The following is a 24,833-nucleotide window of genomic DNA, read 5'->3' as shown; positions in this document are numbered from 1 at the left end:
TCCTCTCCCTCCTCCTCTTCCTCCTACTCTTCCTCCTCCTCTCCCTGCCTCCTCTTCCTCCTCCTCTCCCTCCTCCTCTCCTCCCTCCTGCTGGCGGCCCAGCTGGCCTTTGCCGTTGCGGCCGCACGAGTAGAGCTGCCCTCCCTTGCACAGTACCCACGTGTGATAACCGCCGCACGCAACCTGCGACGCCACCACGTCGCTAGGCAGGCCGGTCACCTCCTGCAGCGACCACGTGTCGCCCTGGCGGCCAAGCTGGCCTTCGTCGTTGCACCCGCGCGAGAAGAGCTTCCCATCCTTGCACAGGACCCACGTGTGTAAGCCGCCGCACGCCACCTGCGATGCCTCCGAGCCGCCTGGCGGCTTTGCCTCCTCGACGGGCGGGTCATGATGACTCCAGTCCCCGCGATAAAAGCCGCACCTGAAGAGGCGCCCCTCGTGCTGGAGCATCCACACGTGCTTACCGCCGACCGCCACCTGCAACGGCACCCAGCCGACACCATCATTCTCGACATGCATACCCATCCACCCCCCGCCGCGTGCGTGCACCGTGTGCAGCCTTTTCGCATCGCCAACGCGTCCGAGTACTGAGCCGCACGATAGGAGGCACCGATAGGAGCTGATGAAGTTAGCGCTTCGCTCCTCTGCCGCTTCAGGCTCTCTTCGAACCTGCTCCGCCGCCGCTGCCTCTGCCGCCGCTGCCGCTGCCGCCGCTGCCTCTTCCGCTATTGCCGCCGCATCAAAATGAGCATCGTCGGCGATGTCGTGCACCATTTTACCCCACGCTGCTTTCACCTCGTCCAGCCTCCACCTCTCCCCAACGCAGTGCAGCTCCACGTACGGGCCGACCTCAACCGCCCACACCTGCTTGAGCACGCTCACCAGCTTTATGCGCTTCTCGGCAACTCCAGCGCACGCCTCCAGCTCGTCGGCCGCGTCGCAAAAGAAGCAGACGCCGATCTGCTCGTCTGCTCGCAGCACCTTGTGGGCGGCTTTGAGGAACGTCCATGCAAGCTCAGCTGGTTTGTCGGCCGACGCAACGGTCGAGGTAAGCGGAGGGCGTTACCCCGCGCAGCCCTTTCTGCGTCGAGTCGTGCTCTCCGGGAGCCGCCGCCCGCTGGTGTACGTGTGCTTGGACCTGCGCAAGAGTACCGAGCAGGCGCGCCTCCAGCTGCGCCACGCGGCCGAGCACTGCAAGCGGATGGCGGCCGCGCACTGCGACGCGCACTGTGACACACACCTTGACGCGCTGTCTGATGTCGAGTTCGACGCCTTTATTGAGCGCGGTAAGGCAGCAGGCGGCTGTCAGTGGTGCACTGAGTGCTCCGTTCTGAGGTGCTCCGCACACGAGGCAGCCGGTGGGCATCTGAGTCGCGCGTCGTTTTGACTGTATTAGACATCCCTCTCCGGTCGCTCTATCACTATCTCTTTGTCCTAAGCGGCTGGCTGGCAAAGTACACTGTTCACTGGCGTCTAGAGCCGTAGCTACAGGGTCGGCAGGGACGCAGTCCACCAAGCCGTGGGGCTCCTGTCGTTAGACGTGGAGACGCGCGAGGGTTGCCCCGCCCTTGCCCCACCAGCACCACCTCGTGTGTGTGGAGAAGTTTAGCTTACCTTACCTGCACGTGTTCTCTTGTGTTGTCTGTTGACGTCCCGCGTCGAGTGCAGGGCGCCTTTTTTTTTGTTTGGCCCGCGCTCCGCGGCAAATAGATATTAAAGAAACAGAAAGCTCGCACGGGTCACAGCTTGGTCGCCTCCACCACGAAAAGCGGGTCGTTGGTGCCTGGGCCGGTCGGGCTGCAGTCGAAGGCGCGCGCGGGCGAGAAGCCGCCCGCGTAGTGGAAGTAGGAGCCGATGACGAGGCAGTGCTGCAGGTCGTCCATCCCCAGCCACATGCCGATCGCCTGTTCACGGCCGGGGCGGGTGTGAAGAGCCAGCGGCCGCATGCCACAGGAAGTGGCCGTGATCTCGCCCAATCTCGGCAAGCTCTAGTTCCGACGTCGGCCATACCTCGGCCATCGCTGAGCTGCATCTCCGCCACATCTCCGCGAGGCTGCCGCGAGCACATCTCGGCCGCATCTCAGCTGCATCTCGGCCACATCTCGGCCTCATCTCGGCCTCATCTTCATCTCATGTCAAGGCGCGCCTTGGTGGGGAAGCAGCGGTTCGACTGCGAGAGGATGAACTTGCCTCCGGGCTTGAGCACGCGCCGCACCTAGGCGGAGTAGTGATAATTAATTACTGATAATTAACTTAGCCTCCGGGCTTCTTGAGCGCGCGCCGCACCTCGCGAAATACCTCGAGCGGCCTGAACAAGAACACAATATGAGAATCATAATCACTCCTCGAGGATGTGGGTAGCAGCCCAGCTGGCGGGCTGCTCTCCTCTGTGGGAGCGTGTGTCGCTCCAGTGCGGCCACCTCTCCATCTGTCTCCCGATATCTCCCGATATCTCCCCATATCTCCGCCTGCTCAGGTAGTCGACACTGACCACGCACGTGGCGACGTCGAACGAGCCGTCCTCGTACGGCAGCGTCGGGTCGGCGTTCAGGTCTCTCGGCGAGTGCTCCGACAGCTGCGCGTTGCACCGCAGCTCGTGCACGTTCATGCCGGTGCCGGCGATGCGGCCCATCGTGTCTGGGAAGTCGGCCGGGTAGTGGGAGACCCACGAGCTGCATATGTCGAGGATCGCGGCGCCGGGCGCGATGTTCTCCGCGTAGTAGTTTGTGAGCGCGCGCACCGCGCCCTCGTCGATGTGGTAGCAGAAGCGAGGCACGGCGTAGAAGTCGGCGTCGTCCGACTCGTCCTGCCGCCGGAAGGCTTGCGGCGGGAAAGGCCACTCGTCCGGCCAGGGGCGCGAGAATAGCTTCTCGTCAAGCGACGCCTTGCTGAACGTCATGCCGACGTCAGCCTCAACAAACCGCTCTGCCCGCACAATCTCGCCGTCGACCTCAAACTCGGCCGTCTCGACGGTGCCGGAGGCCGTGCCGGCCATCGCCGCGGCGCTGGAGCGGAGGGCTCGCAGAGACAGGCGCACCGGAGCGCGGGATAGCGAGAGCGGAAGCGCGGCGACGCCAAAGCGCGAGACACACACGACCGCGAGCATTTCGCTTCGGGTTTCAGGGTCCCTCGGGGTAGGGTATCCCTCGCGAACCAGACCCCCGGTTCCTCACCTTTCTACCTACTTGTGCCAAAAAAACGCGCACCAGTTCCTTCTTCACGTCACAGTAAGTGCGGCTCGAGCTGCCGACAGCTGTGAAAGGTGAAGGATCGGAGTAGCTCACGGGACACGGCGCCCCCGTTCCGAGCCCCGCCGCCCTCGCGGCGTCGCCCTCGCTCGTCGCCAGCTGGCCGGCGAGCGTGCCGTCGCCGATTCGAACCACTGCTGACGGCTCTCGCTCACGGGCAGCGGTTCGAGCGCCACTGCAGACACCGCCGCGGGGGGCGGGGGGCGGGGCCGCGCCAGCATTCGCGCCTCACAGGCGCGCGGCACTGCGCGCGATAGGCGAGGGCGAGGCCGGTAGCGAGGGCTGCGGCCAGCATGACCACGAGGGCGGGACGACGATGACGGCGATGGCGGCGCCGCAGAAGTCGCAATCGTCCGGTGGGGTTGTCGGTGGAATTGCAGGTGGGGGGGGCGGCGCCCCGGGTTGAATTCACCTCCTTACTTTAGATGGGTTTGGCGGCGGCGGCGAGGGCGGCGACGGCGAGGGAGGGGGCGGTGCTACCGCAACGATCGAGAACAACGTCTTTCTCACCGCCGGTCCAAGGCAGCGGCGGCGACGGTGGCGGCGGGGAGGGCGGCGATGGCGAGGGTGGAGATGCTCACAAGACACACAGCCAGCGGGCTGCCACACACCCTGAGTGGGCGTACACATCAGGTAGGTAGGTAGGTAGAAAGGTGAAGAACAGCCAGGCTCGGACTGGACACCAACGCGGTATGGGTGGACGCAAGACAGATGATGACGACACGCACGAGCGACACACAGACACAACACTAAGGCCACGTCGAGCCCCTACCCTACCCCCAAACGCCTCGAACCCTGCAGCCATTGTGCATCAGTCCTCTCTCAGTGCAGAGCGTGCTCGCACCATGTCCTTGCCCACCGGGTACTACGCGTTCGAGTGGAGCGGTGGAACCTTCGAGGTGCCAAATTCCCTCCTCTCTCCTCATGCACTTCGCGCCCCACCGCAAGTGGCGGCGCCGCCACTTCGCGCCTCAGCGCAGTCCCTTCAGCCGCTTCCTCTGTGCCCGATTTGTGCGACTGACGCCGCAGCGTCCACGACGCAATATTCCTCGCAGGTGCAGCTGCGCCCGGGCGGCGAGTTTTGGTGCCCACGCTTCGCTGCGCCGGCGACATGGCAGTTTTCCGGCGGCACTCTCGCCATCGACTGGGGCAAGTATGGCGAGTACGTCCTCCGCCTCTCGGGCGACGCGCTGGCGGGCGGGGCGCGCGGCAATGAGTCGGACTGGCGAAAGATGCGGTTTCTGCGCGCTTTCACGCCGCAGGAGGCGCTCGTGTCTGCTTCGGTGTGGCGGCTGCGCTCGGGCGACGAGGAGCCGCTGCTGGTTCAGTTCCGCGCGGACGGCCGGTTCGTCTGCCCGTCTCGGCCGGGCACCTTCTCGTACCGCCTCGAGGGAGATTCGGTGCTGATCGAGTGGGACAGCCTCTCGAACGACCGCCTTCAGCTCGACATGGCCGCCAAGGCGATGGCTCGGCGCGTCGGCCGCCCGCTGTGAACAGCGTCTGTTCACGGCCAGCTCGCGTGAACAGTCGATGGCCGGCTCGACCCTCTGCTGCCCGCTCTGTGCGGCGTCCAGCGCGGTCCGTCTCGAGTGCGTGGAGCGGCTAGTGATTCAACACTTAACTCATTAACTTTGACGATTAGGTCCGGCTTACCTGGAGCGGCTAGTGGTCCATACTTCAACCTTACCCCAGTTGTTCACTATCAGGTCCGTCTCGAGTACGTGGAGCGGCTCGCGGCGTACGCCCCCCCGGAGACGTGCAAGAAGGGGTGCGCGCCCCGAGGACGCGGGTGCACTCGATGAAGTGGTGGTTGATACTTGATGTGGTCGTACAATAGGCGCTGCCTGCCCGGAGGAGCGGGAAGCACCCCGTAATAGCGGTGGAACAGTGAATGGTCCCTTCATCAGGTGCTGACCTCGCTCGCTCGCTGCCCCGGGTGCACTCCAAAAGGGCGGTGAGTCGCAGCCCCATGTTTGAACAGGTGCTGCTTGGCGGACGACCCCGACGCGGCGTGCAAGGCCGGCCGCAAGCGCGGACAGCAGCTCTAGATGCGGGAGGCGTCTCCCCATATCTCCCCATATCTCCCCATATCTCCCCATATCTCCCCATATCTCGAATATCACCGCACACGTTCGGTACACTGCGATCTCACCACTCTGAGCTTGTGCTCAATATGGCGTAGGGGGGAGATATGGGGAGATATGGAGAGATATGGGGAGATCACGACTCTGAGCTTGTGCTCGATATGACGCAGGGGGGGAGATATGGGGAGATATGGGGAGATATGGGGAGATATGGGGAGATCACGACTCTGAGCTTGTGCTCGATATGACGCAGGGGGGGAGATATGGGGAGATATGGGGAGATATGGAGAGATATGGGGAGATCACGACTCTGAGCTTGTGCTCGATATGACGCAGGGGGGGAGATATGGGGAGATATGGGGAGATATGGGGAGATATGGGGAGATCACGACTCTGAGCTTGTGCTCGATATGACGCAGGGTCGCGACTCGACCGCGGCTTCGACGAGGCGCCGTTCACACCACACGCGTTGCAACCTCCATCTCGCGCGGATGCCACCCTCCACACAAAGCAGTAAGCAGAACTCCATTCCATAGATCGGACCCCTCTCCCTGCCCGAGCGATTGGCGGCAGGAGACGCGGCTTCACTCCGCACGGGGACTTGGGGGTGTTTGCCACAAGACAAGGCCCTTTTGTCAGCGCCATGCACGGCAGCAGCGCTGCTCCCCCCCCCCCCCCCCCCTCACACCTGCAGGCGCCGGCAAAGGCGAAGCTCTCGTGGGGCATGGATGTGCCGGAGTACTGCACGCCGGGCGCCCCGGCGAGCGGCGCGAGCGGCGGCGGAGGCTCGAACCGCGACTAGGAGGAGCGCGCGGATGCGGAGGGCCGCAACACATAGCGTGTGAGGGACTGCCGCGTCATTGGGCCTCTCTGGTTCTCCTGCTATGTCCGCGCGCGATACGGCTTACGCCTAACACACTTGGTCCACTAGAGCCGTGTACCGGCCTTGAAGCCGCTCGATTAGATCGTTCTCGGGTCCGTTGGCCTCTTTGTTGGGAGGAGTTTTCGTGTTTCCCGTCACAAGACGTCGGCCGGGGGCAGCTTCCCTTCGTACGGGGTGTGGACCCTGAGTTGGCCAGGGGTTGTGCGCTGGGCCCTCCTGCTCGGCTCCAGCCAGTAGACAAGTCTTGTCATCAACAGAGTAGATGGATCTGACCTCGGGGCCGATGTGACCAAGCGCTGGTAGCGTGGTTTTACCTCACACCCATGGTCTCACAGTGTGCCGGCAGTCGCCGAGCAGTGTCGCTCACACAAGCCGCAGCACAAGTGACTGAGGGCCAGTGAGGGCGAGCCCATCGCTGTCACAGCTGTGGCAGCCGCACAGTAGGCTGTGCCAACTGTGCAGAGCGTGTGAGCAGCAGAGGAGCTGCTCTCCAGGCTTCTGTCGCAAAGAGCTGCATGCCACCGAAAGCGCTGTCGAGGTTCGCCGAGCGCGGCGAAATCCGGGGACGCCGCCACCGACGAGCGCGTTGGACTTTTCACTCCGGACAAAGACGGGCACACAGCGGACGGTGCGGGGCGTGTGCCCGTCATAGCGGCGAGGCGCGGGACCGTCTGTGGCGAGGTGGGTCGCGTCCCCGGATTTCCTCAACTCAGGGTCCGCTCCCTCTACGAGCCAAGCGAGTGCTCCCCACTTGAGCTAGTCCTTCCCCGGTCGCCTAGCCTCTGCGCTGTCTGGCGGACGCCTGTATGCCATGCACGCGGACCACGCTTGTGTGGATACGTGGCTGGCAGGCTGACCCGTGTGCGGGGTAACCCGCGCACGGGGAAGCTTCACGGGTTCGAGCCGTCAAACATTGAGCAGCGGATGGTGTGCCGAGGGGGACCGGGAGGCGGTAAGCCGTCGTCGCCCGGCGCTGCATGCAGCACCGTGGCGATGGCGCTAAGAGGTTCCTCTTTTCCGCGCCCCCCCCGCAAGGCGCGCGATACACCCACTTGACACTTGTCAACAGCAGGCGCTGGCGCCATCAATGTTCCTGATCGTTTTTGTCACACACTGTCCATGAAAAGCTTTCCACTGTCATTTGACCACCCACTCTCACCTCTCCGTCACTCATCTCTGAGATCTGTCTTGTCATCACACACACACACACGACCCATGCTCCACAACCTGGCAACCTAAAACTGCCGACAGCCACACGCTGCGCTTCGAGATGCACACATCTGGGGCCAAGAGCTGATCTGAACGGCTGAAGTTGACAGTCTTAAGCGCTCTTCCTCCAAAGCCGTACTAGATGTGCAGAGTGCACGCCCGCACTTCTCCCGCCAAGTTTCACAGCCCGCTGTCGGGGCACATCGCTTGGCCTCGCAGCCTAAAGCGCCTCACGGAAGCTACGCCGCCGACTCCTCCTTCGTCCGCTCCCGCTCAGCTCGCTTGTTCGTGGCGCGCTCCACGCTCCGCTCGTGTAGCCAGCGAGTGAGGTGCGGCGTCGCCCGCTCCACCTCGCCCCTACCAGACAAGGTGCGTGCCCAGTGAGCAAGTCAGGGCGCTCCCTCCGCGCACACCTCGCCGAGACTACGCCGCAGCGCCTGGCGATGGGCTCGTAGAGCGTGTCGAAGAAGGTGGCCGCGGTGAGCGCGGGCAGGATGATCGGGTCGTTGGAGAAGCCGACGCCCGACTGGGGACAACGGTGGGCGTCAGGCGCTGTGGGCAGAGGGTAGTGGCTGTGCAAGTGTCACCTGGAGAAGCGGGTCCTGCGGATAGGCAAGGCAGAAGACGAGAAGATTGACCTGCCGCGCAGGGGCGTTGATTGGAGGCGAGGCGGGCGTAGTGTGCTTCCCCGGGACAGCGCGCCTTCCAGCCCGCACGGACGCCCCACTGCGGGTTGTCGATGGTAGTGAAGGTGCCCGACACGAGGCTCGAGCCGTTGTACGGGGGCACCGGCTCCGCCTTCTCCCACGGGAAGAAGCCGCGCTTCCTCTTGGTCGCGGGCGGCGGTTGAGCGTCGGGGTCTCCCTGCCAGCCGGCCGCGACCACGTCGCTGTTGTCACTCGCGTCCTCCAGCGCGGCAAAGACAGACTGGCCGTCGCTCAGGGAGAGCCCCTCCTCCTCCTCTGGCGGCGCAAAGGAGAAGTTGTCGGAGAAGTCCATGTCCCTCTCCCGCCTCTCCATCTTCTGGCGATGGCGGCGGATGTCACCCTTGACCGCCTGGTGGGATGGTGGGCGGACGGGCGAGAGTCAGGCACACGAGGCTGGGGGCGATAGCTGAGGGCATCGGCGGCAACGACATCCGGCGAGAGAGGGTTTGGGAGCGCGACTTCTCGGCAGAGGTCGCGTCAGGGGAACGGCCTCGGAAAGTCGCCTCGTTGAGACGGCCGCTTGCCGCGCTCGAGATGAGATCGGCGGGCAGGCGGGAGGGGTTCTTCAGCCACTTTTGGATGGCCTATTGCGGGAGCTCCGAGGTCGCTGAGGGGCACGCGGCGTGTGTGCGTGGCCAGAGCCCCTCCGAGGGACCGCAATCGCGCTCGGCGTGAAGTAGTTTGTAAAGTTCTTCGGGTAGGGCTCGGCAAAGATCATCTGCGACGGGACCAGAGCCAGGCCCTTTGGCCCGCCGGTGTGATGGTACGTGCCGACCGGCGTGCCCGTGTCGCTAAAGAAGCTCCCAAGCCCGTTGGCAGCGGGGTCCGAGTTGCCGTCGTTGACGAGCACTACGTCGAGCGTCTTGTCGGCGCAGTCGAGGGTCTCGTCGCCCGCCAGGCAGTCCGTAATCATTGTGGCGACGGTCATGGCGAGGGCGGTGTTGTCAACGTACACGCCGTCGATGCCGCGGTAGGAGGGGCTCCAGGCCCGCTCCTCCGACGGAGGCAGCGGCGACGAGGCCTGGCGCAGTGGGTCGGGTACCGTCGGCGTCGAGCAGTGGGCCGGCCAGTGAGCGGCGGTGGGACTAGGAGTGTACGATTCTCGAACGGTTTGCCTCGGTCCGGTTGAGCGTGACGTCGACGGCGAGGTGGTGGAGGCCGAGCGGCATGCACTCGTCCACAAATTCGCCGATGTGCTTCTCCAAGAAGGCATCGTCGCTCTTTCCCGCCGCCCACCACCGGAACTCCTCCTCAGTCGGCGCGTCCGAAGCCCTCTTGTCGAGCATGCTAAACACCTGCACACGGCTATGCATGTGAAGCAACGCTCTTCGCGGCTTGCCGCCTCTCGCGCCGGAGTCGTCCGCTCCTTGAGCATCTCCCTCGGGCCGGAGACGAGCGGGTTGCTGCGGCTCGCCTAATCTCGGGTAATCTCGGGTAATTTCGGGTACTCTCGGAGACGAGCGGGCTGCTGCGGCTCACCGCAAGCACATCCTTGAAGACCGACTTGAAGGCGGCCTTGACAATCGTCGGCGACGCCGCGGCACCTGCCGCCGCCGACGACATCGCCGTGATCTCGCTCACGTCCGCATCTCCGGGCCGCGGCCAACGCGTCCGCAGCGTGCGGTTCGCCGCCTCCTGCGCGTGGTCCTCGCCGCCGCAGCAGTAGGCGAAGCACGCAGAGCCGTCGTCCGCAGCAGGCTTGCCAAACATTCTGTTCATTAGGCCCGACCGGTCCTCCCCTGGGCACGAGAACCGCGCCTTCCAGCTGCAGTCGCACGTATACGGCCTCTTTGTCAGCGTGAGCCCGTCGTTCAGCCTGCAGACAGATCGCTTGGCGCTGTGGCGACGCGCGCTGAGGGGGTTCGGCCTCCGGGGCACACAGGGGCATCGGACACTCACCCCGGTGCGAAGAAGCCAGCAAAGCCCTCGCGACTCGAGCGCGCCTTCGCGACGTGCACGGCCGGCAGCGTGGCACCTGGGGGCACGCCCTCCGGCAACGTCAGCCGCACCAGCTGCGCGTCCTCGTCCTTGCCGACCCAGGTGTCGTGGCGGCAACGGTCGTGGCGCCAAGCGACGATATCATCTACCTCGAGGATGGAAACGCTGTCGAGTCCGTCGAGATCGTCTGCCACAACTGCAGGGGCATCGGACACCCCGGACGCATGTGCCCTTCCGCCAAAAAGAACCGGTCGTTCGATTACGCGATCGCCCTTCTCGAGTCGAGCAAGGCGCGGGCCGACGCCAACTCGAGGCGGGCCGGGGACCCGTCCGGCGGCCGGCGCAGCTTTCAGCGCGGACAAAGGCCACCGTTCCGCTCCTCCGCGCCTCGCGGCCCGCCTACCGCCGACGCCCACGCCACCGGAGAGCTCGACGGAGAGTCCAAGATCGAGGCTCTCAGCGTCGCCGAAGAGGAGACCGCCACCGCCTCCGTCGCCGCCAAGAAAGTCGTCTCCTGCCGGCTCATGCTCGAGGAGAAGCTGCCACCCAAACCCGCCCTGCGACCAACACGAATACAGCCGATTAATTGAAAGCCTGCCAGAGGCGTGGCTAGCCACCCTCCGAGGCACCGTTCTCAATCGCCCTCGCCCAATAGATTGGCAGGAATGCGTACGGACGAGCGAGCTGCCTGGAAATGCATGGACATGCATGAATGATGACGGGCAGGGCAAGCGCGATGGGTCGCACCCACACAAGGTGAGGCGCCGGTCTTCGAATGGATGGAAACCGGAGAGCTCAGGGCAACAACGCAAGATGAGACCGGAGCGCCGAGCCTCGCAACGGTGAGGGAAAGAGGCGCGGGCGGATGGTGCGAAGTGGAGATATGGGAGGACGGTGGACAATCCTCTGCGAGCGTCACACGCGAGGAGTGGGGGCCGGAGTCGCGCCGAGCCCGGGCAGAAAAGGGGGCGCCACGGAAGCTCAAAAGGTTGGTGTGCGGCGGGCCGGCCGTGGCTCAGAGCGCTGACGCTCCGAGGACCACCGCTGCACCCACGCTAGACTGCGCTCCACAATCAGACACTCCTCAGTCCCCTCCCCCTCAATCCGGAGAACTCTCGCACTCTCAGGGCTTTGAGCGGTCTCGATGGCCAGCTCTCGGGCCTCTTGTGAGAACGCGTGGGCAGGCGGGGGGCCAGGGGCCGGCGGGCAATCTCAGCGGTCGCCCAGCGGGCCCATCAGCATGCCCGTCTCCGGATCGTGCGGCGGCATCGCGAAGGCCGTGCCCACGAGGCAGCCGGAGAGCGAGCGGAGGAACGCGGGGATGCCGAGGACGGGGTTCGCGACGAGCTTTGCGACGGCGTCGAGGATGCACTCGACGGGGCCGCCGGTGCCGACGACGCCGCACGTCGAGTAGTAGGTGAGGCACACGACGTTCGGGGGCACAGCCGCCCCAATGATGGCTTGGATGGTGTCCGCCAACGTGTCGATGGGCGCGTCGCACCCATCGGGCTTTGTGCAGATCGGGTCACCGACGATTTCGTTGGAGCCCATGAGGCAGCGGCGGAGGTCGCGGAGGAACTTGATGATCCCCCCGACGGGGTTCTTGACGAGTTCTGCGACGGCAGTGGCAATGCAGGCAACGGGGCCCTCGATGACGCCGCACGTCGAGTAGTAGGTGAGGCACACGATGTTCGGGGGCAAAGCCGCCCCAATGATGGCTTGGACGGTCTCCGCCAACGTGTCGATCGGCGCATCGCACCCATCGGGCTTTGCGCAGATGCCGTTGGTGGGGGAGAAGAGCGGCTTGCGCGCGAGCTCGCTGGGTGCGGCCGTGGTGAGGGAGACGAGAGCAAAGGCGATGATGGTCTTCATCATGGCTGCAGGGCAGGACGGGACTGACGTGAGAGACGGCCGCGGGCGAACGTCGAGTCGAGGTGCTGCGGCTGGCGCGCAGAGGCTGGCCGGCGCCGGGCTGGCAGCGTCGAGAGCTGTTACGGCGAGTGGGCCGCGGGGAGGCTAGGCGCAGCGCGGGGGCGAGGGCAGACCAACCTGTTGATGCCGGGTGAATGATTGCGAATGCAAGCCCGACGGGATATGTGTGTGTGTGTGTGTGACACCGACGGGATATGACCTTCTTCCCCTCGCTCATCCCGGTGGCGCGCTTCTACTACCAGTCGATCGACGGCGACGACGCCGAGGCGGTCGACCCGAGCGGCGACGGTGAGGCCGCCGGTGCTCGCCTATACCGGCTAGTGTGGAGCTCTCAGTGAGGTTGCGTGTTGTACTAATGATGCTGCACTAGGCGGCCCGTTTTTAGCAAAAACCAGATACCACATCGCGTGTGGTCGTCGAAAAGCCGCATGTTCGCCCGTCTGGGACCTCTTCGTACGGCTCCAAAAACCGCTCCTTGACGACGACTACGCGGCCCGGCGGTCGATCTGCGCCTTCTCAGCGGTGGAGGGGATGTGGGCGGTGTGTGCGGACCGCGTGGTGCTGCGATGGTTCGACGAGTGCGACTCCCAGCGTCGACTTTTCGACCCCACGGAGCCTCTGCTGCTCCGGGGGGGGGGGTCTGCAGACCACCCGGCCGAACTTCAGAGTCGCGGTGCTCCTCAAATACCGCTCAAATACCCACGATGTTGTGGAGGGGACATATGCTGATGATCCCGGCCCGATTGGTTTGCTCAGAAAGCTTCTGGGCGGTCGTTAAGGTTCGCTCCCCGCACACCGGCCCCGGAATAAGTTACATCACAACGCCCCCCCCCCCCCCCGCCCCCTACCGTGTGGATTTGGTGTGAGTAAAAGGGCGCCCCCCTCCCTGGAAGCAAGCGATGTGCGCCTGCTCCCGCGCTGCGCGCACGGGGAAGCTTCACGGGTTCGAGTCGTCAAACATTAAGCAGCGGAGGAGTGCCGATTGGGACCAGGAGGCGGTAAGTCGTCGTTGCCCGGCGCTGCTTGCAGCGCCATGGCGATGGCGCTAAGAGGTTCCTCTTTTCCGCGCCCCCCCCCCCCCCCCAAGGGCAAGGCGCGCGATACACAAAAAAAACGTTGGGTAGGAACTCCCACCAGGGTCTTTAGTCTGGCCTAGGGAGGGCGAGACGATCGAGGGGTCCCGTACCACGCGGAATCGACCCTATCCTGTGCTCAAGTGCTCAAGCTCGCCTATCCCACTTTTGCAAGGGGACAAGACGCGCCGAATTTCGGATGTCGTTATCTAGGAAGAGAGGGCGCGGCGGGGGGGTGGGCTCGGCCAACATGGCGACAGATCTCATCCGATTCGTGAGGGCTGCCGTGGTTTTGGCGCTTGCTGAGGGCGCCTGCACGGTATGCGCCCATCCTAAGTGCGGCTGTGACCTCACCGGCGAGTCCTGGTGCACCGCGGCCAAGCACTGCCACGACGACCTCGACAACTCCAGCGGCTGTCAGTGGGGTGTGGCCTGCTTCAATGACTCTGAAGCACGTCAACCGCCGCGGCCGCCGCCGCCACCTTCACCATCGCCGCCAACAGCGATCGCTCCTTCGCCGCCAAGCACTGCCTTTCCCTCACCGCAGCCGCCCGTAGCGTCGCCACCTCCGCCGCTCCCACTGCCGCCCTCTGCCTCTCCTTCACCGCAGCCGCCCGCAGCCGCATCGCCACCTCCGCCGCGTCCGCAGCCGCCCGCAGCCGCATCGCCACCACCGCTGCGTCCGCTGCCGCCCTCTGCCTATCCTTCGCCGCTGCCTCCCATGCCGCTGTTGCTCCCACCCTCTGCATCGCCCTCACCATCGGCATGCTCCACCTGTGCCCACCCGATCTGCGGCTGCAACCTCCTGGGCAGAGGATGGTGCACACTAGACCACTGTCACGAACAGACCAACGCGGCTGGCGCCTGCACCTGGGGAGTCTCTTGCTCGTCTGCGGTGGCGTCACCGCTGCCCCCGCCGCCGCTGCCGCCGCGAGCTATTCCTCCCTGGCCGCCCTTGCCTACCGGTGCGGGCGCCTGCGACAAGTTCGGCGTCCGCAAGCTGTACACGTCGGCTCTCCCCGGCCCGGCCAAAGACTGGGTCAACTCGTGGGACCTGCCTGCAAACAGCATCAGCAGGGTGGATGATTCTGATAGCAACGACGCCCAGACCTTTTTCAAGGGCAGTGGGCAGGTCGCCTTTGGCGGTGATGGGACCGCCACGTTTCACAGGTCGCCGCGCCTCTACATCCGAAGCGGCGGCAGCGGATGGGAGGATATCGAGTTCACGGCGTACGGTCGATACCGCGCGTATGGCGACGTTCGGTCGTATTCCGGTCTCACGCTGGTTGCGCGAACCAACCACGGAGACTACACAGACGGCTGTTCTGCGCCCGGATACTATGCGCGCATCTACACGACGACCGGAGAGGTATTGCCTCCGCCTCGCCACGCCCCGACGTCTCTATCTCTCTTCTCCCAACGCTCTCTCACCCGCCGCCTCTCTCGCCCACCCTTCCTGCCCCACGCGCCGCGCACACACTAGCACTCCTCGCCGACACTCCCCCCCCCCTTGCATCAGGTGGCGTTCCAGAAGGAGTACTATCACGGCACGAGCGTGGTCTACTCGGCCAGTCGGCGCCTACCCGGCCCCTCCAATCCGTACGGCGTCGACCTTTCGAGCGGCCTGCCGCTGGACGAGTGGATCGGGCTCAAGTTTGTTGTGTACACAGCGACAGATCCGGACGATGGGGCGCCAGCGGTCCAGCTCAAGCTCTATCTCGACTTTTCACGGGGGGCGCGCGGCGGTGACTGGGTGCTGGCGCACGAGCTTCTTGACACGAGCGGCAGCTGGATGGCCACTCGCGCCATCCCTGACGAGTGCGGCACGGAGGACGGCCACGTCCGCGACGGGGAGCCGATCTTTGGCGGGCGCGAGTACTGCTTCCTACGCACGGACGGCGATAGCGACACAGTGGTCGAGTGGGCCAACGCTAGTGTTCGCCACATAAGTGGCGCTGCGACGCCGCGCACCACGGGGTGCGAGGATTGAGGCGCCCAATCGCTCACTGGTTATGTCTCTAATGTGGGGCGCGCCGCCCGAGGCGGCGCACATATCATTCGGCACTTTTGCATGCTCTGCACCTCGCAAGGTAGGTAAGGTAAGGTAAGGTAAACTTCTCCACAAGCAATCTACGTGTGTGTGGCTGACAAGCCACAACACGTGCGCGACTCAGGAGCTTTTTTTCACAAGATTCGGACTCGAACAGGGAATACCCCCTGCTCATTTATACTCGCCTTACCCCTCTCGCGGCGCCTTCTGCACACCGCAACGTGGCTTGGGGTGGGGAAGCCCCCTCCGCACCCGCGAAAGGCCTTTCAAAGGTCCATCTGGGACTCCCAACAACCCGCCCGAAACGCGCGAACTCCCCCGTTACAGCTTGCACCCCCCCGAGTCGCGCCAGCCCGTGTACTCCATCGAGACGTGCCGCATCGGCACCCACAGCTTCATGGCGTGCTTGTCCCGCTGCCTCGCGACGTGCACCTGCGGCAGGACCGTGGCTGAACGTTACAAGGCCGGACGAGATGAGGCCGAGAACAGCTAAGATGCGACACGACTGGCCGACTCGCCGGCCGGCACGTGGCCGAGAGGTGGCCGAGAGGTGGCCGAGAGGTGTCCGAGAGATGGCCAAGAAGTGGCCGAGATGTGGCCGAGTCGTAGCCACACGGCATGGACCTGGTAGCAGCCGACGATACCCTCGGTGCGAAGGAGGAAAGTGTCGCCGCCTGCTAACACCAACCGCCGTGACGAGACGGGCGGCGCGCCAGTACGAAGCAAGAGCCCGCTTGCTGCCGATGCTCAGCTCCACGTCAGCGCTGTCGGGAAGCGGCCGGTACTTTGCTGCTCCGTCGGGCGTCGCTGCCATGCCGCCGCGGTAGAAGGCGTACCCGGTTCGCCCGCCGGAAATGGGCGCGTCACCGAGTGCCCAGGGGCCGTGCCCGCGCAGCCGGCTGAGGGTGCGAGCCTGGCATAGGGGAGGCACGCAGGGAGCGCGGCTGAGGTGCGGCCGAAGTGCGACCGAGGTGCGGCCGAGGTGCGGCCGAGGTGCGGCCGAGGTGCGACCGAGGTGCGACCGCGGTGCGGTCAGGGTGCGGCCGAGATGCAGCCGAGGTGCGACCGCGGTGCAGCCGACGCGCAGCGCAACCCAAGTCCAGCCGCCGAGGTCTGCCGAGCACGAGCCGAGCGCAGGTCCAGCCGAGGTCGGTGCGGACGGACCTGCGAGCCGCACGCCGCGGATCCACACGGCGGCGACGCGTCCGGCGGCGCGGCGGCGGCGGCGGCGAATGCGGGGTCGCGGACGCCCTTGCCGGCCCTCCCCCCCGCGGTGTAGTCGAAGCGTGTCGGCGCCGTGGCAGAGTCGAAAGTGAGCGTGACGGCGCCGCAGAGCTGCATCTCCACCTTTGTGCCGCCAGTCACCCTCCACGTGCCCCCTCCCCACTTGGTCCACAGCTTGCCCCGCCGGAAGAATTGCAGCGGCGCCTTTTCGTTGCCAATCAGCCACTGACCGCCGTCCACCAGCTCCTTTCCCAGCGCCCCCATCGCCGCCTCGAGCTCGGTGCTCTCGTCGCTGGTGCGTGAGCGCGTGCTCTGCCCCGTGCGGCCGTACCACTGGCCCTCCTTGGTGAGGTTGCCGATCGCCTCGTTGAACATGCCCCACCACACGCGCCCCGCCTCCTGCGCGCACTCTGGCGGAGCCTTGAGGTCGGGCGGCGGCGCGGCGCCGAAGTAGTTTCGCTTGTCCAGCGACCACGTGCCCTTGCCACCCACCACTGGGGATCCATCCAACAAATACTCAACGCCAAAGGTGTAGTGGTAGATGAAGGGATCGACCGCGGGGGCCCAATCGCCGTCCCGCTCCGAGAGCGTCTGGTGCCAAGCCGCGGACGGCTCGATCTGGATCCGCTGCCACACAAAGTGCTTGATCTTGAGGCGCGCCTACCGGCCGAGCCCGACGCCATGAAGCAGGCCAGGCCACGCATGCCGACACGCACCGGGCAGCGTCTCGCTCGTGTGTCTGTGTGTTGCGCCTATCTACTACTGGGGACGAAGGGAAGGCTCTCCAGGCGCGCCGCGGCAATCGAGTAGCCCCACATCTCGAGCATCCACCCGTAGGCGGCGTTGGCCTCGGGGTCGCGCTTCAGCTTCCACGAGAGCTCGTACCACAGCGGCGTCACGGCGCGGAGCAAGTCGACCTACGTGCTGAATACACCAACATCAGGGCGGTGTTGCGCAGTGCCTTCAGAGCACCGCGTGAATACAACGGATAGGAATACAGTGAATACAGCTGAAAGCAGCTGAATACAGTGGAGTACGGTGTCCTCTCGAGTGCTGGTTGGATACAAGAATACGTATTCAGCTTCTGAATCGGCGACGTGGATCAGAATCGGCGACGGGCCGACGGGCGGCATGTCCGCAACCTTCGTGTCCGGCAGCCACTTTTGCGCGATCCCGCCCGACTTTGGGTCCTTTGGCGACATGTACGGGAAGAAGTAGCCGACGGCCAGCTGCGGCGTCGCGCCTGCTCACGGCCGGACGTGGCGTGCGGTCGGGCGTTGTCGTGCCGCAGCAAGTGGTCCGTCTATACCTGGGCTCCATCTCGGCACACCTCCTCCATCTCGGCTCCACCTCGGCTCCACCTCGGCTCCACCTCGGCTACATCTCGGCTCCATCTCGGCTCCATCTCGGCTCCAGGCGCGCGGTTCGGTATGTCGTGCCGCAGCAAATGGTCGGTCTCGGCGATGTAGACGTACCGCTCGATGATGCGCTCCCTAAACTCCTTCATGTCGATGAAGAGGAGCATGCTCCACGGCCGGTTGATGACCGGGAACCCGCGCGTCACGTTGTGCCCAGCCTCGGGCACCTACACCACAAACGCAAGGTCGGGGTGTGGATACGGTATCGTGCAGCGTACTCAAGAGCACCGGCGTGGATACAGGGGGTACGGACACAGCGTATACTGCTGAATGCGGTTGAATGCAGCTGAGTGCGGTGCCCTCTGAGTGCTCGTCGGAATAAGAAGGCGTGTGTGTTCGGCTTCTAGCCTCGGGCACCGCCACTGTCGGAATGGTCGGCATGAGCTCGTCCGGCTTGCCCGCCAGCAGCCGAGTGAAGCCAGTCATCTCGGTGCAGCGTCCTCCCGCCGCCTGCTGCTTGCGGAAGTGGTAGTAGAAGATCTTTGTCTGCCACTGCTGGTAGAGCGACCCTTGCGCGGTGAGGATAGTGTGGTACGGCCGCCGGCCCGCCGGGCATGGCACCGACGGGTCGCTCGACACCTCCTTCCGCCACGCCATGTCATCGGGCGCCGGGCCCTCGGCATTGGGCACCGGCAGATAGTTTGGCGAGCCGTCGATGATGCGCTTGCTGCTCAGCGTCGGCGGACCCCAGTCAAGCGCCACGTCTCGCGCCTCCGCCGCGGGCGCGACGATGTGAGCCGCCGCCGCCGGCGTCGCCGCCGCCGCAACCGCACCGGGCTTTGGCGCGGGTGTGTCCTTGGCGGCGACTGTGGATGCCGACGGCGGTGCCGCCGTCGCATGTGCGGCTGCGGCCGAGCTCTTTGCCGCCGCCGCCACCGCCGCCGCTTCAGCCGCCACGACCGCCGTGCGCTGCACCTGCTGCCGCACGAGCGCGCGGTCGCTTCCGGCGGCGCTGGAGGAGGCGTGCTGCCAGTAGAGCGCGACGAGGAGGAAGGGCACGAGGCCGGCGGCGGCGGCGCGCAGGCGCATCGGCGGCACAGGCGGATTCGCTGCGGGCTTGTAGCCGGCGCCGGACTAGTCAGAGTGCGCAAAAAGAATTTTACAAGCCGACCGTAGTGTGTGTGTGTGTGTGTGTACACTCACTCACTCACACGACACTAGGAATTTTAGAGAAACGGGACAGGCTTCACTGCGCGAGTGCGACGCAGACGCACACATTGCCAGACAGTAGTTAACATATTCCTCCTCTCTATAACTACCGGTGTTTGTTCTCTGATCGCGCGCTTCCCCGGTCGTCCTGGGTGGAGCGAGGTAGCGCGAGACGCAAGCAGGCAGCGAGATGGTGGAACGCCGAAGCCAGAGAGAGCGCCGTGGCACAGGGGTCAGAGCGCGCGGCCACGCCGAGGCTTAGAGAGCGTGAGAGGTCCTCACAGTCTTAGAGGTCCTCACGCAGCAGAGGTCCTCGTAGCAGAGGTGCGCTTGCCGGACTTGTCAGAGGTGCGCAAAAAGAATTTTACAGCGAACTTTACCGTCGAAAAGAAAACAACGAATGGAACAAACAAAACATGCACACATTGACAGACAGTAGTTCTCATATTCCTCCTCTCTATAACTACCGGTGTTTGTTCTCTGATCGCGCGCTACCCACCCGGTGGTCCTGGGTGGAGCGAGGTAGCGCGAGACGCAAGCAGGCAGCGAGATGGTGGACAGCCGAAGCCAGAGTGAGCGCCGTGGCACAGGGGTCAGAGCGCGTGGCCACGCCGAGGCTTGCCAGCGAGAGCGTGAGAGGTCCTCACAGCAGAGGTCCTCACGGGGTCTGCAGACCACCCGGCCGAACTTCAGAGTGGCGGTGGTCCTCAAATACCGCTCAAACGCCCACGATGTTGTGGAGGGGACATATGCTGATGATCCCGGCCCGATTGGGTCGCTCAGAAAGCTTCTGGGCGGTCGCTAAGGTTCGCTCCCCGCACACGGGCCCCGGAATAAGATACATCATAACGTTGGAGCCAGGTGTGGTGTGGGCGCGAGAATAGCTCCGCCGTTCATGGAGGCAACCGATGCGAGTCGACTGGTGTGTGTCGTCGTGGTTTCGTATCAAGAATACTCACTCACAGTCACACACGCGTGTGGCGAAAGAAGAATGGCCGAAAGAAGAATTTTATTTGTTTCCCTCGCACGACACGAGGCACGGGACTGCACACTGGGGCACTAAAAAACACACACACAGAGGTACAAGAAGAAGCGGGCTTTGTGAAAGCTGAAACGCAGGCCGGTTTCCTGCCCTCGAGTTGCCCCCGCGTCCTTTTCTTTCTTTCCAGAAACGCAAAAAAGCCTTGCGGATGACAAGGGCACTCCATCATCCCCCTTCAGTCCTATCGAGGGAGAACCCGGTGAATATCCCCTCGCCGAGCGAAGCGACGGCGCTGCCCGCCACCTCTTCCACCGCCTCGTGAAAGTGCTTCGCGAGCCTGGCAGCGTGCCCCTGCTTCATCGCCCCGCCCTCGATCCCCACCGCTCTCAGCTCGGTGGCCGCGAGCCTCTGCAGGGCTGAGATGCAGTAGCCTCCGATCACGAGCCTAAGGCAAGGCGAACGCCTCCACACGCTGCGGGTGGGGCGACTGCTTGGCGACCCCTCTCCTCTCTCCACGGCCATGGCACAGGCAGGAGCCCCACGGCATGCGGATGTGAAATGCCTGCGCCTCTCGGTGTGCTACATCTCGGCGCATCTCGGCACATCTCGGCGCATCTTGGCGCGCATCTCGGCGCATCTCAGCACATCTCCGCGCATCTCAGCACATCTCGGCGCATCTCGGCACATCTCCGCGCGTCTCGGCGCGTCTCGGCGCTGTGCGCCTCTCGGTGTACTGCTCGAGCTTGAGGCGCGGGTGTCGCAGCACCAGCCGCAACTCCGTCTCCGTCCGGCACGCGCCGCTCGCCAAGCCGCACAAGTACCGCGCCACCGCCGTGTGCCCGCTGAAGCATGCGTAGTCGAGCGCTCGCCTGCCCCAGCACGAGCAAGTAAGCAGTCATCTGTCATCGACAAGGCACGGTGTCATCGAGCGCTCGCCTGCCCATCGCATCGCGCGAGTCCGCCGCGACGCCCTCGCCAACCAGCCACCGAGCGACCTGCCAAGGAAGGAGGGCGTGCGCTGGCTAGCAGGAGGGCACGCACCGCCCCGCGCGACAGAGGCGCGCGACAGAAGCCGGCGCACTGCCCTGGCAAGGCATGCTGCGCTCTCGGGGCTGTCTGAGGCATTGCGGGTAAGGCATCCCGCCTCGAGGTGCCCGTTGACGCTTGCGAAGTGCAGCGCAGTGCGGCCGTCCAGATCGGCGGCGGCCAGGTCGGCGCCGCGCTCGCGGAGCAGCTGCGCCACCTACCGCAGTCGTGTCACGCTCGCAATCGTGTCACGCTCGCTCGCAATCGTGTCACGCTCGCATCGTGTCATCACGCTCGCAATCGTGTCACGCTCGTCGTCTGGAGCCTTCCGAACGGCGGTGGGGTGGGCGATGGCGAGAGGCGAGTGCGGGCGGGCGGCGGGGATAGAGAGCGGGGGCAGGGGGAGGGGCGTGGTGCGGGGGCAGAGCCGCCTCGGCGTGCCCCTCCTGGCATGCGGCGTGCAGCGGGACAGAGCCGTCCTCGTCGGGCGGGTCGACCGCGGCGCCGGCGTCGAGCAGCCAGCGCGCAACCTCGAGGTGCCCCTCCTGGCACGCGCCGTGCAGCGGCGCCGCGCCGTTGTCTGCGCGGCAGTGCACGTCCGCGCCCTCCTCCGCCAGCCACTGCGCAAAGACAAGCTCGCCGTGCACGCACGCAAAGTGCAGCGCGACCTGCCCGTTCGCGACCGCGCCGACCGCCGCTCCCTCCGACACCAGCCAGCGGGCGAGCTCGACCAGGCCGAGCTGCGCGCAGATGTGCAGCGGCTGGAGCTGCTGGCGGTCGGCGGCGCTCACCGACGCGCCCGCGCGACGCAGCGCGACGCAGCCGTCGAGGTCGCCCGCCTCGACCGCCTCGAAGAAGGCGAGCTGCCGCCGCGCGCCGGCCGCCTCGCGCAGGCGCAGCCACGCCTGGCTCGCGTCCTGCGCCACGCTGCAGCGGAGGACCTTCTGCGCCGCGCGCTCGAGGAAGGCCTCGAGGCTGTGCGCGCCCGGCTGACAGCTTGCGTTGCCCTCGTCGCGCTCAAAGATCGGCGGGTCGGCCCGCTCGACCCGCAAGACGTCCACAATCTCCGCGCCGCAGCCGTGCGAGCAGCGCGGCCGCAGTTCGCCCGCCTGAAGCTGTGCGAGCACGTGCCGGATGGCGCAGCGCTCGCACGCCACGCAGTGGCCGCACGGGCGATAGCGGAGCACGCGAGGCTGCGCGTAGCAGAGCACGCACAAGCCGTCGTCCTCGTCATGTGTGGCCATGCTGGAGGTTGGTGGGAGACAGCGCTGGTGAGCCAGAAGGCCAGATTACGAGCGCGCGCGAGCGACCCACTCCGCAGCTCGAGCACGTCGGTTTGCTACAAGGTAAGGTAAGGTAAGGTAAACTTCTCCACACACACGAGGTGGTGGGGCAAGGGGGGGCAACCCTCGCGTCTCCACGTCTGACGACAGGAGCCCCACGGCATTCAAAGTGCAAGGCCCAGTGCGCGTGGGTGAGCGGTGTGTGTGTGTGTGTGTGTGTGTGTGTGTGTGTGTAGGTAAGGGTAAGGTAAGGTAAACTTCTCCACACACACGAGGTGGTGGGGCAAGGGGGGGCAACCCTCGCGTCTCCACGTCTGACGACAGGAGCCCCACGGCATTCAAAGTGCAAGGCCCAGTGCGCGTGGGTGAGCGGTGTGTGTGTGTGTGTGTGTGTGTGTGTGTGTGTGTGTGTGTGTGTGTGTGTGTGTGTGTGTGTGTGTGTGTGTGTGTGTGTGTGTGTGTGTGTGTGTGTGTGTGTGTGTGTGTGTGTGTGTGTGTGTCTCACGTCACTGCATCCTCCGCCGGTTCCTCCCGTCGCCTCTTCTTTGTTCTGCTTGGCCGCCTCGGCCAGACTCGGCAGCGAGAGGCGCTCGGCGAGCGCCCACGTGGCGAGCGCGTTGGATGGCGCGAGGCGCGCGACCAGCGCGCCCGCCGCCGCCTCCTTGAGCGGCTCGACGCCCAGGTAGTCCGCCGCGTGCAGCAGCGGCGTGATCAGCTCCTCGGCCACGGCGACCGAGCCCTCGTAGAGGAAGGCGAGGAGGGGCTCGAAGGCGGCGGCGGGCAGCTCGTCCTTGATGGTCGGGGCCTCGCGGTCGCGGCACTCCGACTTGAACAGCTTCTCGAAGTACTCGGCGCCGGCCGCGAGCACGAGACGGTGGGCAGGGAAGGAGCGGCCCTCGACAGTGACCACCACGTCGGTGAGGTCGCCGGCGCGCCAGAAGGCGGCCATCTTGGACCCCAAGGGGCTGCCCGCGAGCACGACGGTGACGCCAGAGGAGGACGAGGAGGAGGTGCGAGCGCGCTTGCGGGACGCCATCGAGCTCTGGCCGAGGCGGGAGCGATGGAGGCCGCGCCGCTGAAGATCTTTGCCGGTGTGCCGTTGGACCCCTCGGGGGTGGGGTTCACCCGTGGGGACCCGCACCAGCACACAGCTGGGATGCCCAGGCACGACGGCAAGAAACCCAAGGGTGAAGGGGTGGGGCGCATGGGGGCGTTTGTCGCTTGCGGCAACACGCTGCCACGCGCCCGCGAGACGGTTCTGGGCGTGGAGGGCGGGGACAGGGGCGGGAGGGTGGGGATGTGGGACCCGCGGACGGGGACCGGGACGGTCGAGGCTTTCAAGGGCCAGTACACGGACGCAGAGGGGAAGTGCCGTGTGGAGGCGCTGCTCTTCGAGGAGTTCGGCGCAATGAGCGCGGGGGTGGAGGAGCTGCTGATGCGGGTGGCTAAGGTGGCGGGCCGGAAGCTCACGTGGTGGCAGTACGACCAGACGTCGTGGTCGGCGCGCGAATGGATGCCGTTTGCGCTGCAGCGACTGTCGGTGCAGCTCTGGACGGCGCTCGCGGACGAGGCACAGCGCGCCATTGGTGCGGCGTCGCGCGGCCGCGAGGGACCGCGGGGGGGGGCTAGCGGGATGGGGGGCTCTAAGGGGAAGGGAGCGGGGGGCGCCCAGTAAGGCGCCGGCGCCCCAGCGTAGAGGGCCTCGAGTAGCTCTCTCTCTCTCTCTCTCTCTCTCTCCTCGTGTAGCCCTCCTTTTGGTATAAAACCACGCTAGGGTCCCTACTTGTTCGCTGCTCCTCATCGCCATGCTTCCTTTTTATAAAAAAAGAGGAACCTCTCAGCGCCATCGCCATATGTGTTGCAAGCAGCGCTAGCTCGCTCGCCACACACCCAGAAGAAAACAAACTACGGCGTACGCGGGGCTCGCTCCAAGAGACCTCGAGAGCCGGGCGGCCTCGTCATGGAGCTGGCCCCGGTGACGCTCGCGACGGCTGGCCTGCTGCCCGCGCCGCTCAGGGCCTCTCCAGTCGGCCGCCTTGCAACAGAGCGCTGGCTCGCCGCCGAGAGCGACGCCAGCCTCTCTTGGTGTGGCGAGCCGCGTGGAGGCCGGCAGCAGTACGCGTTTTGGCGCTGGCTGTCGGAGGGCAGCGGCACGTTGGCGCTGCCGGCGGCGGACCAGCGCGCGCTGTCAGATCTGCTCGAGATGCAGGAGCTGCTTCCTCCCTCCGAGCGCGGCTTCGCGCCGCTTCCAGGCGACGCTCCCGTGCGAGGACTGAGGAGGACCGCCGCCAGCGAGGAGCCGCCGCCCGCCGCCACCGCCGCGGCAGCCACCGCCGCCGCCTCCGCGATTGCCTTGCCTCCGGAGGAGCTCGCTAGATCGCGTACCGCGGCGTGGGTGCGTCGCACGCTCAGCCCGCTCGGCCTGCGGTTCTGCCCGTACACGGCGTCGGCAGAGGTCTCCGGCTCCGGGCTCGAGTCGTTCGGCGTCCGTCCCGCGCCGATCGCCTACGCGCACAGCGAGGCCGGCTCGGTGCTGCCCGCGCTGCTCATCGTACAATTCAGCCGCTGAACAGCACCCATTCACAGCGTGGGTGTGAACAGGCGCCTTGGCTGGTGTTCGAGCCTGT

The 24,833-nt window shown here is 65.6% G+C and overlaps 7 protein-coding genes across 7 annotated transcripts in view; 2 read left to right on the top strand and 5 right to left on the bottom strand.

The window, feature by feature from the left end:
• The window catches only part of EMIHUDRAFT_53517 (hypothetical protein), a gene marked incomplete at both ends in the record, with an annotated part of 1,166 nt that extends 824 nt beyond the window's left edge, over nt 1–342 (bottom strand). The window contains one exon of the mRNA XM_005757072.1: nt 184–342. Within this exon, the coding sequence (XP_005757129.1) occupies nt 184–342 (159 nt within the window). The remainder of the gene's footprint in view (nt 1–183) is intronic.
• A 1,397-nt stretch (nt 343–1,739) lies between these two features.
• On the bottom strand, nt 1,740–2,899 carry EMIHUDRAFT_312520 (hypothetical protein; the record flags this gene model as incomplete). Its single annotated transcript, XM_005757071.1, has 6 exons — nt 1,740–1,904; nt 2,042–2,043; nt 2,100–2,101; nt 2,172–2,215; nt 2,287–2,308; nt 2,499–2,899. 6 exons carry the CDS (start codon nt 2,897–2,899, stop codon nt 1,740–1,742), a joined length of 636 nt encoding a protein of 211 aa, XP_005757128.1.
• A 1,194-nt stretch (nt 2,900–4,093) lies between these two features.
• On the top strand, nt 4,094–6,134 carry EMIHUDRAFT_107607 (hypothetical protein; the record flags this gene model as incomplete). The annotated part of the gene is made up of 4 exons (XM_005757070.1): nt 4,094–4,147; nt 4,304–4,737; nt 4,891–4,954; nt 6,027–6,134. The coding sequence occupies 4 exons, from the start codon at nt 4,094–4,096 to the stop codon at nt 6,132–6,134; spliced, it is 660 nt and encodes a 219-aa protein (XP_005757127.1).
• A 1,423-nt stretch (nt 6,135–7,557) lies between these two features.
• Nucleotides 7,558–10,295, bottom strand: EMIHUDRAFT_453806 (hypothetical protein; the record flags this gene model as incomplete). The annotated part of the gene is made up of 9 exons (XM_005757069.1): nt 7,558–7,781; nt 7,838–7,950; nt 8,012–8,062; nt 8,145–8,480; nt 8,787–9,152; nt 9,229–9,426; nt 9,611–9,947; nt 10,031–10,256; nt 10,283–10,295. 9 exons carry the CDS (start codon nt 10,293–10,295, stop codon nt 7,664–7,666), a joined length of 1,758 nt encoding a protein of 585 aa, XP_005757126.1. The 3' UTR covers nt 7,558–7,663.
• Nucleotides 10,296–13,324: 3,029 nt separating this feature from the next.
• Nucleotides 13,325–15,221, top strand: EMIHUDRAFT_453805 (hypothetical protein; the record flags this gene model as incomplete). Its single annotated transcript, XM_005757068.1, has 4 exons — nt 13,325–13,529; nt 13,905–13,969; nt 14,060–14,443; nt 14,594–15,221. 4 exons carry the CDS (start codon nt 13,325–13,327, stop codon nt 15,062–15,064), a joined length of 1,125 nt encoding a protein of 374 aa, XP_005757125.1. The 3' UTR covers nt 15,065–15,221.
• A 224-nt stretch (nt 15,222–15,445) lies between these two features.
• Nucleotides 15,446–18,795, bottom strand: EMIHUDRAFT_220816 (hypothetical protein; the record flags this gene model as incomplete). The annotated part of the gene is made up of 7 exons (XM_005757067.1): nt 15,446–15,556; nt 16,472–17,008; nt 17,119–17,265; nt 17,446–17,538; nt 17,820–17,933; nt 18,124–18,477; nt 18,682–18,795. 7 exons carry the CDS (start codon nt 18,793–18,795, stop codon nt 15,446–15,448), a joined length of 1,470 nt encoding a protein of 489 aa, XP_005757124.1.
• Nucleotides 18,796–20,799: 2,004 nt separating this feature from the next.
• EMIHUDRAFT_220814 (hypothetical protein) lies at nt 20,800–23,242 on the bottom strand (the record flags this gene model as incomplete). Its single annotated transcript, XM_005757066.1, has 4 exons — nt 20,800–20,892; nt 20,979–21,140; nt 21,715–22,149; nt 22,712–23,242. The coding sequence occupies 4 exons, from the start codon at nt 23,240–23,242 to the stop codon at nt 20,800–20,802; spliced, it is 1,221 nt and encodes a 406-aa protein (XP_005757123.1).
• Nucleotides 23,243–24,833: the final 1,591 nt, after the last annotated feature.

Source organism: Emiliania huxleyi, assembly GCF_000372725.1.
Source record: "Emiliania huxleyi CCMP1516 unplaced genomic scaffold EMIHUscaffold_93, whole genome shotgun sequence".
NCBI classification, from domain to species: Eukaryota; Haptophyta; order Isochrysidales; family Noelaerhabdaceae; genus Emiliania; species Emiliania huxleyi.
This window is presented reverse-complemented; position numbering and strand designations above follow the sequence as displayed.